The sequence below is a fragment of the Heptranchias perlo genome, chromosome 30 (genome assembly GCF_035084215.1).
Source record: "Heptranchias perlo isolate sHepPer1 chromosome 30, sHepPer1.hap1, whole genome shotgun sequence".
Taxonomy (NCBI): domain Eukaryota; kingdom Metazoa; phylum Chordata; class Chondrichthyes; order Hexanchiformes; family Hexanchidae; genus Heptranchias; species Heptranchias perlo.
In genome coordinates, this window is record NC_090354.1 from 688,289 (window position 1) to 701,520 (window position 13,232).

At 60.9% G+C, this 13,232-nt stretch overlaps 1 protein-coding gene across 1 annotated transcript; it reads right to left on the reverse strand.

The window, feature by feature from the left end:
• Positions 1-356: 356 nt before the first annotated feature.
• LOC137300087 (histone-lysine N-methyltransferase EZH2-like) lies at positions 357-10,782 on the reverse strand. Its single transcript, XM_067969182.1, has 3 exons — positions 10,699-10,782; positions 1,160-1,292; positions 357-856 (listed from the first exon to the last, which is right to left on the reverse strand). Exons 2-3 carry the CDS (start codon positions 1,283-1,285, stop codon positions 716-718), a joined length of 267 nt encoding a protein of 88 aa, XP_067825283.1. The 5' UTR covers positions 1,286-1,292; positions 10,699-10,782; the 3' UTR covers positions 357-715.
• Between the last annotated feature and the right edge of the window lie 2,450 nt (positions 10,783-13,232).

Genomic DNA, 13,232 nt, shown 5'->3' on the forward strand with positions numbered 1-13,232 from the left:
AGACCCTCCAACCTCAGAGACCCCCCCCACACAGAACCCCCCCACCCCACAATACAGAGACCCTCCAACCTCAGAGACCCCCCCCACACAGAACCCCCCCACCCCACAATACAGAGACCCTCCAACCTCAGAGACCCCCCACACAGAACCCCCCACCCCGCAATACAGAGACCCTCCAACCTCAGAGACCCCCCACACAGAACCCCCCACCCCGCAATACAGAGACCCTCCAACCTCAGAGACCCCCCACACAGAACCCCCCACCCCGCAATACAGAGACCCTCCAACCTCGGAGACCCCCCAGACAGACACCCCCTCCATACAGAGACCCCCCTCCCCCACTACAGTTTGCTCTTTGAGAGGATTAGGGCATCAGGTTTGAAGCAGGTCAGTTTACGCATTAAACTCACCCAGTGCGCTATTTCCTGGGAATGGCCCAGTTAAACTTCACTCCTGCTGTTCAAACCTGCACCTGATCCAGTGCAAGGGTCGTCACTCCTTCGGCTGCTGTACGAACAGCGGCCACAGGAGCGCCCTGTTACACACAAAAACAGTTCAAGCTCACAGTGCCTACAGGACAATTATCGGCAAAAAACAAACGCAGCCCAGGCAGATAAACCACAACAATAACCAGAAGAGAAAATCCCAGCCTCTGTTCTGTGGTAGACCCGCCCCCCATCACGGCCGCGGTGCTCCTGGGATTAACCCCCTCTGTTCAGGACTCTACCTTCCGTTTCCCTAAACCAACACCTCCTGATGTGGTTAAATTCATCGGCTGGATCCTCAGCTTCCTCCAATCTTCATTAAGAATTTCAGTCCGATGCCTGATCTTGTTGCGGTTCCAGATAAACATCTCCTTCACACAGAAAGGAAAAGGCAGTGGGTTAAAGCAGGCGAGTGAGAGATGCCCAGAATCTATCTGCACATGGCACGACTTCACATTCATCAGCTGACTGGATCCCAACCTCACCATTTAATTTATCATTAGTTCAAAGTGCACGGCAGGTCAGGTCAGGGTCAGGTGAGGTCAGGGTCAGGGTCGGATGAGGAGCAATTTTCTCACCCCCAGCCGCTCACTGCAAGCGGCTTTTCACCCAGAGACTGTGCGGAAAGTGCACTGACATCACAGCCGTCGTGAACACTACACACCCACAGATACCTTCACTTCATCCGCTCTGCGGAAGCGTTTCAGTTGTCGCAGACGCATGTATTCAGACTTGACCCGTTTCCGCCAGTCCATGGACATCTTGGCCAAAGGTTTATTCGGAGAAGCTGCAGATTCCATCCTGAGCCTGAAACCAGATCACAACAATCAGCAGAGTAACAGGGAGCAAGGGTGGTGCAAACGGGGCACGGCCTCAGGGCGGTGCGAACGGGGCACGGCCTCAGGGCGGTGCGAACGGGGCACGGCCTCAGGGCGGTGCGAACGGGGCACGGCCTCAGGGCGGTGCAAACGGGGCACGGCCTCAGGGCGGTGCAAACGGGGCACGGCCTCAGGGCGGTGCAAACGGGGCACGGCCTCAGGGCGGTGCGAACGGGGCACGGCCTCAGGGCGGTGCGAACGGGGCACGGCCTCAGGGCGGTGCGAACGGGGCACGGAGAGAGAGGGACAATGTTCACAGTGACCGTTAGTGAGTCAGGTCAAAGCCACAGACCCCTGGGAACACAGTCCGCCTGTGCCCACTCCCCCCCGGGAACACAGTCCGCCTGTGCCCACTCCCCCCGGCAACACAGTCCGCCTGTGCCCACTCCCCCCGGGAACACAGTCCGCCTGTGCCCACTCCGCCCGGCAACACAGTCCACCTGTGCCCACTCCCCCCGGCAACACTGTCCGCCTGTGCCCACTCCCCCCGGCAACACAGTCCGCCTGTGCCCACTCCCCCCGGCAACACAGTCCGCCTGTGCCCACTCCCCCCGGGAACACAGTCCGCCTGTGCCCACTCCCCCCGGGAACACAGTCCGCCTGTGCCCACTCCCCCCGGCAACACAGTCCACCTGTGCCCACTCCCCCCGGGAACACTGTCCGCCTGTGCCCACTCCCCCCGGGAACACAGTCCGCCTGTGCCCACTCCCCCCGGGAACACAGTCCGCCTGTGCCCACTCCCCCCGGCAACACAGTCCGCCTGTGCCCACTCCCCCCGGGAACACAGTCCGCCTGTGCCCACTCCCCCCGGGAACACTGTCCGCCTGTGCCCACTCCCCCCGGGAACACTGTCCGCCTGTGCCCACTCCCCCCCGGGAACACAGTCCGCCTGTGCCCACTCCCCCCCGGGAACACAGTCCGCCTGTGCCCACTCCCCCCCGGGAACACAGTCCGCCTGTGCCCACTCCCCCCGGGAACACAGTCCGCCTGTGCCCACTCCCCCCGGGAACACTGTCCGCCTGTGCCCACTCCCCCCCGGGAACACTGTCCGCCTGTGCCCACTCCCCCCGGGAACACTGTCCGCCTGTGCCCACTCCCCCCGGGAACACTGTCCGCCTGTGCCCACTCCCCCCGGGAACACAGTCCGCCTGTGCCCACTCCCCCTGGGAACACAGTCTGCCTGTGCCCACTCCCCCCGGCAACACAGTCCGCCTGTGCCCACTCCCCCCGGGAACACAGTCCGCCTGTGCCCACTCCCCCCGGGAACACAGTCCGCCTGTGCCCACTCCCCCCCGGGAACACAGTCCGCCTGTGCCCACTCCCCCCCGGGAACACAGTCCGCCTGTGCCCACTCCCCCCGGGAACACAGTCCGCCTGTGCCCACTCCCCCCGGGAACACAGTCGGCCTGTGCCCACTCCCCCCGGGAACACTGTCCGCCTGTGCCCACTCCCCCCCGGGAACACTGTCCGCCTGTGCCCACTCCCCCCGGGAACACTGTCCGCCTGTGCCCACTCCCCCCGGGAACACTGTCCGCCTGTGCCCACTCCCCCCGGGAACACAGTCCGCCTGTGCCCACTCCCCCCGGGAACACAGTCCGCCTGTGCCCACTCCCCCCGGGAACACAGTCTGCCTGTGCCCACTCCCCCCGGCAACACAGTCCGCCTGTGCCCACTCCCCCCGGCAACACAGTCCGCCTGTGCCCACTCCCCCCAGGAACACTGTCCGCCTGTGCCCACTCCCCCCCCCGGGAACACTGTCCGCCTGTGCCCACTCCCCCCGGGAACACTGTCCGCCTGTGCCCACTCCCCCCGGGAACACAGTCCGCCTGTGCCCACTCCCCCCGGGAACACAGTCTGCCTGTGCCCACTCCCCCCGGCAACACAGTCCGCCTGTGCCCACTCCCCCCGGCAACACAGTCCGCCTGTGCCCACTCCCCCCGGCTACACAGTCCGCCTGTGCCCACTCCCCCCCGGGAACAGAGTCCGCCTATGCCCACAGTCCCGCAGGAACACAGTCTGCCTATGCCCACAGTCCCCCGGGAACACACTCCATCTGTACCCACCGGTCCCCCGGGAACACAGTCCGCCTGTGCCCACTCCCCCTGGGAACACAGTCTGCCTGTGCCCACTCCCCCCGGCAACACAGTCCGCCTGTGCCCACTCCCCCCGGCAACACAGTCCGCCTGTACCCACTCCCCCCAGGAACACTGTCCGCCTGTGCCCACTCCCCCCCCGGGAACACTGTCCGCCTGTGCCCACTCCCCCCGGGAACACTGTCCGCCTGTGCCCACTCCCCCCGGGAACACAGTCCGCCTGTGCCCACTCCCCCCGGGAACACAGTCTGCCTGTGCCCACTCCCCCCGGCAACACAGTCCACCTGTGCCCACTCCCCCCGGCAACACAGTCCGCCTGTGCCCACTCCCCCCCGGGAACAGAGTCCGCCTGTGCCCACTCCCCCCCGGAACACAGTCCGCCTATGCCCACAGTCCCGCAGGAACACAGTCCGCCTATGCCCACAGTCCCCCGGGAACACACTCCATCTGTACCCACCGGTCCCCCGGGAACACAATCCGTCCGTGTCCACAGTCCCCCGGGAACACGGTCCGTCTGTGCCCACTGTCCCCCGGGAACACAGTCCGCCTGTGCCCACTCCCCCCGGGAACACAGTCTGCCTGTGCCCACTCCCCCCGGCAACACAGTCCGCCTGTGCCCACTCCCCCCGGGAACACAGTCCGTCTGTGCCCACTGTCCCCCGGGAACACAGTCCGTCTGTGCCCACTGTCCCCCGGGAACACAGTCCGTCTGTGCCCACTGTCCCCCGGGAACACAGTCCGTCTGTACCCACTGTCGCCCAGGAACACAGTCCGTCTGTGCCCACTGTCCCCAGGCACACAGTCCGTCTGTGCCCACTGTCCCCAGGCACACAGTCCGTCTGTGCCCACTGTCCCCAGGCACACAGTCCGTCTGTGTCCACTGTCCCCAGGCACACAGTCCGTCTGTGCCCACTGTCCCCAGGCACACAGTCCGTCTGTGCCCACTGTCCCCAGGCACACAGTCTGTCTGTGCCCACTGTCCCCAGGCACACAGTCCGTCTGTGCCCACTGTCCCCAGGCACACAGTCCGTCTGTGCCCACTGTCCCCAGGCACACAGTCCGTCTGTGCCCACTGTCCCCAGGCACACAGTCCGTCTGTGCCCACTGTCCCCTGGGCACACAGTCTGTCTGTACCCACTGTCCCCTGGGCACACAGTCCGTCTGTACCCACTGTCCCCTGGGAAGACAGTCCGTCTGTACCCACTGTCCCCAGGCACACAGTCCGTCTGTACCCACTGTCCCCTGGGCACACAGTCTGTCTGTACCCACTGTCCCCTGGGAAGACAGTCTGTCTGTACCCACTGTCCCCTGGGAAGACAGTCCGTCTGTGCCCACTGTCACCTGGCAACACAGTCCGTCTGTGCCCACTGTCCCCTGGGAAGACAGTCCGTCTGTACCCACTGTCCCCCGGGAACGCAGTCCGTCTGTACCCACTGTCCCCCGGGAACACAGTCTGTCTGTACCCACTGTCCCCCGGGAACGCAGTCCGTCTGTACCCACTGTCCCCCGGGAACACAGTCCGTCTGCACCCACTGTCCCCGGGAACACAGTCCGTCTGCACCCACTGTCCCCGGGAACACAGTCCGTCTGCACCCACTGTCCCCGGGAACACAGTCCGTCTGCACCCACTGTCCCCGGGAACACAGTCTGTCTGTACCCACTGTCCCCGGGAACACAGTCCGTCTGCACCCACTGTCCCCCGGGAACACAGTCCGTCTGCACCCACTGTCCCCCGGGAACACAGTCCGTCTGCACCCACTGTCCCCCGGGAACACAGTCCGTCTGCACCCACTGTCCCCGGGAACACAGTCCGTCTGCGCCCACTGTCCCCCTGGAACACAGCCTAAAGAACAACTTGCATTTATACAGCGTCCTTAACATATTAAAATGTCCCACTGCGTGTCATAGTGGTGTAATCAGAGAAAAATGGGCACCATGCCAAAGGAGGTGATATTGGTGGGGAGGTGGGGAGGGGGGCAACTTAATGTTTGGTCAGAGGTGGGTTTTCAGGGGGTCTTAAAGGAGGATAAAGGTGGAGAAGTGAAGGAGTTTGGGGAGGGAACAACAGATCTCGGGGTCCAGACGGCTGAAGGCACAGCTACCCATGCTGGGCCTTGGGGAGGATGTACTCGAGGCCAGAACTGGAGAAATGCAAAGATCTCAGAGAGTTATAGAGATAGGGAGGGGCGAGGCCATGGAGGGATTTGAAAACAAGGATGAGAATTTTAAAATTGAGGCATTGCTGGACCGGGAGCCAATGTAGGTCAGCGAGCACAGGGGGTGATGGGTGAACGGGACTTGGTGCGAGTTTGGATACGGACAGCAGTTTTGGTTGAGGTTAAGTTTAAGGAGGGTGGAAGATGGGAGGCCGGTCAGGAGAGCGTTGGAATAGTCGAGTCTGGAGGTAACAAAGGCATTGATGAGGGTTTCAGCAGCAGATGGATTAAATTTCATCTGACATCACTCTGCCCAATCTATGTCCTGGTGATGCCAGTTATTCAGCAGGATGAGGGTGACCTACAGAGTTGAGATTTTCATTCCATTACCCAGACAAGGCAGGGTTGGAAATGGTTATTTTAACATTACTTGGGTGTTAGTTTAGTTCCAAGCAGTCACTCCCGGGCAGGTTTCTGGGAAACACTGTTATTCTCCAGATGAGAATTTTGTTCATTCTCGGGATGTGGACTTTGCAGGCAAGGCCGGCATTTATTGGCCGTCCCTCACTGCCATGAGGGGGTGGTGAGCCTTCACCGTGTGTCGTGTGTCCTGTGTCAGAGTGCAGAGATAAATGAGACATGAGGGGTTGTGAAACAGCATCGCAGTGTCAGTGACAGGCCAATGATACCAGGTACAGTACGTGTGTCAGTGACAGGTGAGTGTTACCAGGTATAATACAGGTGTGTCAGTGACAGGCCAATGATACCAGGTACAGTACGTGTGTCAGTGACAGGTGAATGCTACCAGGTATAATACAGGTGTGTCAGTGACAGGTGAGTGTTACCAGGTATAATACAGGTGTGTCAGTGACATGTGAGTGTTACCAGGTATAATACAGGTGTGTCAGTGACAGGTGAGTGTTACCAGGTATAATACAGGTGTGTCAGTGACAGGTGAGTGTTACCAGGTATAATACAGGTGTGTCAGTGACAGGTGAGTGTTACCAGGTATAATACAGGTGTGTCAGTGACAGGTGAGTGTTACCAGGTATAATACAGGTGTGTCAGTGACAGGTGAGTGTTACCAGGTATAATACAGGTGTGTCAGTGACAGGTGAGTGTTACCAGGTATAATACAGGTGTGTCAGTGACAGGTGAGTGTTACCAGATCCAATACAGGTGTGTCAGTGACAGGTGAGTGTTACCAGGTATAATACAGGTGTGTCAGTGACAGGTGAGTGTTACCAGGTATAATACAGGTGTGTCAGTGACAGGCCAATGATACCAGGTACAGTACGTGTGTCAGTGACAGGTGGGTGTTACCAGGTATAATACAGGTGTGTCAGTGACAGGTGGGTGTTACCAGGTATAATACAGGTGTGTCAGTGACAGGTGGGTGTTACCAGGTATAATACAGGTGTGTCAGTGACAGGTGGGTGTTACCAGGTATAATACAGGTGTGTCAGTGACAGGTGAGTGTTACCAGGTATAATACAGGTGTGTCAGTGACAGGTGACTGTTACCAGGTATAATACAGGTGTGTCAGTGACAGGTGAGTGTTACTAGGTACAGTACGTGTGTCAGTGACAGGTGAGTGTTACCAGGTATAATACAGGTGTGTCAGTGACAGGTGAGTGTTACCAGGTATAATACAGGTGTGTCAGTGACAGGTGACTGTTACCAGGTATAATACAGGTGTGTCAGTGACAGGTGACTGTTACCAGGTATAATACAGGTGTGTCAGTGACAGGTGAGTGTTACCAGGTATAATACAGGTGTGTCAGTGACAGGTGAGTGTTACCAGGTACAGTACGTGTGTCAGTGACAGGTGAGTGTTACCAGGTATAATACAGGTGTGTCAGTGACAGGTGAGTGTTACCAGGTATAATACAGGTGTGTCAGTGACAGGTGACTGTTACCAGGTATAATACAGGTGTGTCAGTGACAGGTGAGTGTTACCAGGTATAATACAGGTGTGTCAGTGACAGGTGAGTGTTACCAGGTATAATACAGGTGTGTCAGTGACAACCACAAAGTTCAGCCCAGCTCCAGATTTTGTGCACCTGAGATAAGAGCATCCAAACCCTCTCACCCACAACCCAACTGCTCATCTTGAGCTTTCTGCATCAGCTTAAATGGAGAAGGAACAATCAGTCCACATTCTCACCACTCTCTGGGTAAAGAAGTTTCTCCTGAATCCCCTATTGGATTTATTAGTAACTATCTCATATTTATGGCCCCGAGTTCTGGTCTCTATAGAAGTAGCCCAGTGGAGGAGGGTGAGCACAGGAGTCAGTCAGTTGGTGCCAAAACAGCAAAACATCAGACACAGAGAGACAGAGAAAGTGAGAGCAAGAGAAAGAGGAATATGAGAGATAGACAGAATAGAGAGGAAGATAACAAATACACAGGGAGAGAGAGAAAAAGGAATAGGAGATCGAGAGAGACAGGCAGACAGAATATAGTGGAGGGAGCGGGGAGCATAACTGAGGCAGGGGATACAATAGATGGAGCGAGGGAGAGGCGCTAAGATGGGGGATACAACAGAAAAAGGGGGGATCATTTTAACACCTAAGAACAGGTGGGCAGTAAAAATAGTTGAATTGTTCAGCGTGATCGCATCCAATGCGCCCACACCCGGGTTAACCCAGGTGTGGGCGCATTGGACCCGATATCGCCCACCTCCCCCCTGATTTCCTCCTCGGCCCACGATCTTGCTCTCCCTCCCTCCCTCCCTCCCCTCCCCTCCGACTCGCAGCTCCTTTCCCTCCCAACAGGGAGGCCGTCCTATCAATCTGGCTGCCTGGCGTGGGGGAAACTCCCAGACACAAACACTCGCCTTTAATTGTGTTGTGATCGCAGATTGCGACACACTCGCTTGGCCTCCAGGTTCCCAACGGGAATATCTTCACACCCGCGGGGGTCCCGGCTCCAAACTACAATCATGCCCCAGGGAGAGTGATATAACAGGGGGAAGGAGCAGAGAAAACAGAGGGGGGTAAATAATGGGAGTGAGGGATAAGAGATGATAAAGGACAGAGGGAGCAGGTTAATGAATGGGGGGCAATTGAGGGGGAAGGATAAATAAGGGAGTAAATAAGGGGGTAAGTAACGGGGGTCGGGGGGGGGGGAGCGAGTAACGGGGGTCGGGGGGGGAGCGAGTAACGGGGGTCGGGGGGGGAGCGAGTAACGGGGGTCGGGGGGGGCGAGTAACGGGGGTCGAGGGGGGGCGAGTAACGGGGGTCGGGGGGGGGCGAGTAACGGGGGTCGGGGGGGGGGGCGAGTAACAGGGGTCGGGGGGGGCGAGTAACAGGGGTCGGGGGGGGGGGCGAGTAACAGGGGTCGGGGGGGGGGGCGAGTAACAGGGGTCGGGGGGGGGCGAGTAACAGGGGTCGGGGGGGGGCGAGTAACAGGGGTCGGGGGGGGGCGAGTAACAGGGGTCGGGGGGGGGGGGGCGAGTAACAGGGGTCGGGGGGGGGGCGAGTAACAGGGGTCGGGGGGGGGGGGCGAGTAACAGGGGTCGGGGGGGGGCCCAAATAACGGGGGTCGGGGGGGGGGCGAGTAACGGGGGTCGGGGGGGGGGGGCGAGTAACGGGGGTCGGGCGAGTAACGGGGGTCGGGCGAGTAACGGGGGTCGGGCGGAGTAACGGGGTCGGGCGAGTAACGGGGGTCGGGGGGGCGGGCGAGTAACGGGGGTCGGGGGGGGGCGAGTAACGGGGGTCGGGGGGGGGCGAGTAACGGGGGTCGGGGGGGGGGGGCGAGTAACGGGGGTCGGGGGGGGGGCGAGTAACGGGGGTCGGGGGGGGGGCGAGTAACGGGGGTCGGGGGGGGGCGAGTAACGGGGGTCGGGGGGGGGCGAGTAACGGGGGTCGGGGGGGGGGGGGCGAGTAACGGGGGTCGGGGGGGGGGCGAGTAACGGGGGTCGGGGGGGGGGCGAGTAACGGGGGTCGGGGGGGGGGCGAGTAACGGGGGTCGGGGGGGGGGAGGGCGAGTAACGGGGGTCGGGGGGGGGGAGGGCGAGTAACGGGGGTCGGGGGGGGGGGGAGGGCGAGTAACGGGGGTCGGGGGGGGGGGGGGGAGGGCGAGTAACGGGGGTCGGGGGGGGGGGGGGAGGGCGAGTAACGGGGGTCGGGGGGGACGGGGGGGGAGGGCGAGTAACGGGGGTCGGGGGGGGGGGGAGGGCGAGTAACGGGGGTCGGGGGGGGGGGAGGGCGAGTAACGGGGGTCGGGGGGGGGAGGGCGAGTAACGGGGGTCGGGGGGGGGGGAGGGCGAGTAACGGGGTCGGGGGGGGGGGGGGAGGGCGAGTAACGGGGGTCGGGGGGGGGGGGGGGGAGGGCGAGTAACGGGGGTCGGGGGGGGGGGGAGTAACGGGGGTCGGGGGGGGGGGGGAGTAACGGGGGTCGGGGGGGGGGGGCGAGTAACGGGGGTCGGGGGGGGGGGCGAGTAACGGGGGTCGGGGGGGGGGCGAGTAACGGGGGTCGGGGGGGGGGCGAGTAACGGGGGTCGGGGGGGGGCGAGTAACGGGGGTCGGGGGGGGGGCGAGTAACGGGGGTCGGGGGTGGGCGAGTAACGGGGGTCGGGGGGGGGGCGAGTAACGGGGGTCGGGGGGGGGGCGAGTAACGGGGGTCGGGGGGGGGGCGAGTAACGGGGGTCGGGGGGGGGGCGAGTAACGGGGGTCGGGGGGGGGCGAGTAACGGGGGTCGGGGGGTGGGCGAGTAACGGGGGTCGGGGGTGGGCGAGTAACGGGGGTCGGGGGGGGGGCGAGTAACGGGGGTCGGGGGGGGGGCGAGTAACGGGGGTCGGGGGGGGGGGCGAGTAACGGGGGTCGGGGGGGGGGCGAGTAACGGGGGGTCGGGGGGGGGGCGAGTAACGGGGGTCGGGGGGGGGGGCGAGTAACGGGGTCGGGGGGGGGGCGAGTAACGGGGGTCGGGGGGGGGGGGGGGGGGCGAGTAACGGGGGTCGGGGGGGGGGCGAGTAACGGGGGTCGGGGGGGGGGGTCACGGGCCGGAGCGGCCCCGGGTTCGGGTTCGGGGTCTCGGCTCCCGGCGGGTTTCTCTCTCCGGCGGGTCTGAGGTTGTTTCCTACCTGGACAGCGGCCTCTCGGGCCCGGGGATCGCGGACAGACGGCGAGCGGCCCCGACACTCGCTCCGAGACTGCGCAGCACCAGCAGGTGACGCAGCAACACTGCAGCCCCGCGCCCGGCACCACTGCAGCCCAACGCTGCAACCCAACCCCACACCCAGCAACACTGCAACCCCGCACCCCAACCCAGCATCAAACAACACTGCAATCCATCCCAGCAACACTGCAACGCTGCACCCAGCAACGCTGCAGCCCGGAACCAGCAACGCTGCAACCTAACCCCACACCCAGCAATGGTGCCAACCCCACACCCAGCAATGGTGCCACCCAATCCTGCACCAGCAACACTGCAACCCCGCACCCCAACCCTCCAGCTAGCAACAATGCAACCCCGCACCCAGCAACACTGCAAACCAATCCCGCAGCCAGCAACACTGCAATCCCGCAGCCAGCAACACTGCACCCCAATCCCGCACCCAGCAACAGTGCCACCCAACCCCGCACCCAGCAACACTGCAACCCTGTAACTAGCAACACTGCAACTCTGCACCCAGCAACACCGCAACCCCACATACAACAACACTGCAACCCAACCTCACACCCAGCAACACTGCAACCGAACCCAGCACCCAGCAACACTGCAACTTCAATCCGGCCAATTACCGCCCCATCAGTCTACTCTCAATCATCAGCAAAGTGATGGAAGGTGTCATCGACAGTGCTATCAAGTGCACTTACTCACCAATAACCTGCTCACCGATGCTCAGTTTGGGTTCCGCCAGGACCACTCGGCTCCAGACCTCATTACAGCCTTGGTCCAAACATGGACAAAAGAGCTGAATTCCAGAGGTGAGGTGAGAGTGACTGCCCTTGACATCAAGGCAGCATTTGACGAGTGTGGCATTAAGGAGCCGAGTAAAATTGAAGTCAATGAGAATCAGGGGGAAAAGTCTCCAGTGGCTGGAGTCATACCGAGCACAAAGGAAGATGGTAGTGGTTGTTGGAAGCCAATCATCTCAGCCCCAGTACAATGCTGCAGGAGTTCCTCAGGGCAGTGTCCTAGGCCCAACCAACTTCAGCTGCTTCATCAATGACCTTCCCTCCATCATAAGGTCAGAAATGGGGATGTTCGCTGATGATTGCACAGTGTTCAGTTCCATTCGCAACCCCCTCAGATAATGGAGCAGTCCGTGCCAGCACGCTGCAAGACCTGGACAACATCCAGGCTTGGGCGATAAGTGGCAAGTAACATTCGTGCCAGGGAATGACCACTTCCAACAAGAGAGAGTCTAACCACCTCCCCTTGACATTCAACGGCATTACCATCGCTGAATGTCCCACCATCAACATCCTGGGGGTCACCATTGACCAGAACTTAACTGGACCAGCCACATAAATACTGTGGCTACAAGAGCAGGTCAGAGGCTGGGTATTCTGCGGTGAGTGACTCACCTCCTGACACCCCAAAGCCTTTCCACCATCTACAAGGCACCAGTCAGGAGTGTGATGGAATGCTCTCCACTTGCCTGGGCGAGTGCAGCTCCAACAACACTCAAGAAGCTCGACACCATCCAGGACAAAGCAGCCCGCTTGATTGGCACCCCATCCACCATCCTAAACATTCACTCCCTTCACCACCGACGCACCGTGGCTGCAGTGTGTACAATCCACAGGATGCACTACAGCAACTCACCAAGGCTTCTTCGACAGCACCTCCCAAACCCACGACCTCTACCACCGAGAAGGACAAGAGCAGCAGGCACATGGGGACAGCACCATCTGCATGTTCCCCTCCAAATCACACACCATCCCGACTTGGAAATATATCGCCGTTCCTTCATTGTCACTGGGTCAAAATCCTGGAACTCCCTTCCTAACAGCACTGTGGGAGAACCTTCACCACACGGACTGCAGCGGTTCAAGAAGGCGGCTCACCACCACCTTCTCAAGGGCAATTAGGGATGGGCAATAAATGCCGGCCTCGTCAGCACGCCCACATCCCATGAACTAATTAAAAAATCCCCGCACCCGGCAACACTGCAATCTAACCCCGCACCCAGCACCACTGCAACCATGCACCCAGCAACAATGCAACCCTGCACCCAGCAACACTGCAACATAACCCCGCACCCAGCAACACTGCGACCACGCACCTAGCAACAATGCAACCACACACCCAGCAACACTGCAACCTAACCCCGCACCCAGCAACACTGCAACCCCGCACCTAGCAACACTGCAACCCCGCACCAGCAACACTGCAACCCCGCACCCAGCAACACTGCAACCCAACCCCGCACACAGCAACACTGCAACCCAACCCATTCCTTCACCCTGAAAAAACTGCAACTGCAAGTTGCAACAATACAACACGGCAACCCAATTCCAAACCCAGCAACACTGCAACCCAATTCCAAACCCAGCAACACTGCAACCCAACTCCAAACCCAGCAACACTGCAACCCAACAACAATACAAACCAGCTCCACGCTCAAAAACTCTGCAAACCAATCATAGAATAATAGAATGGTTACAG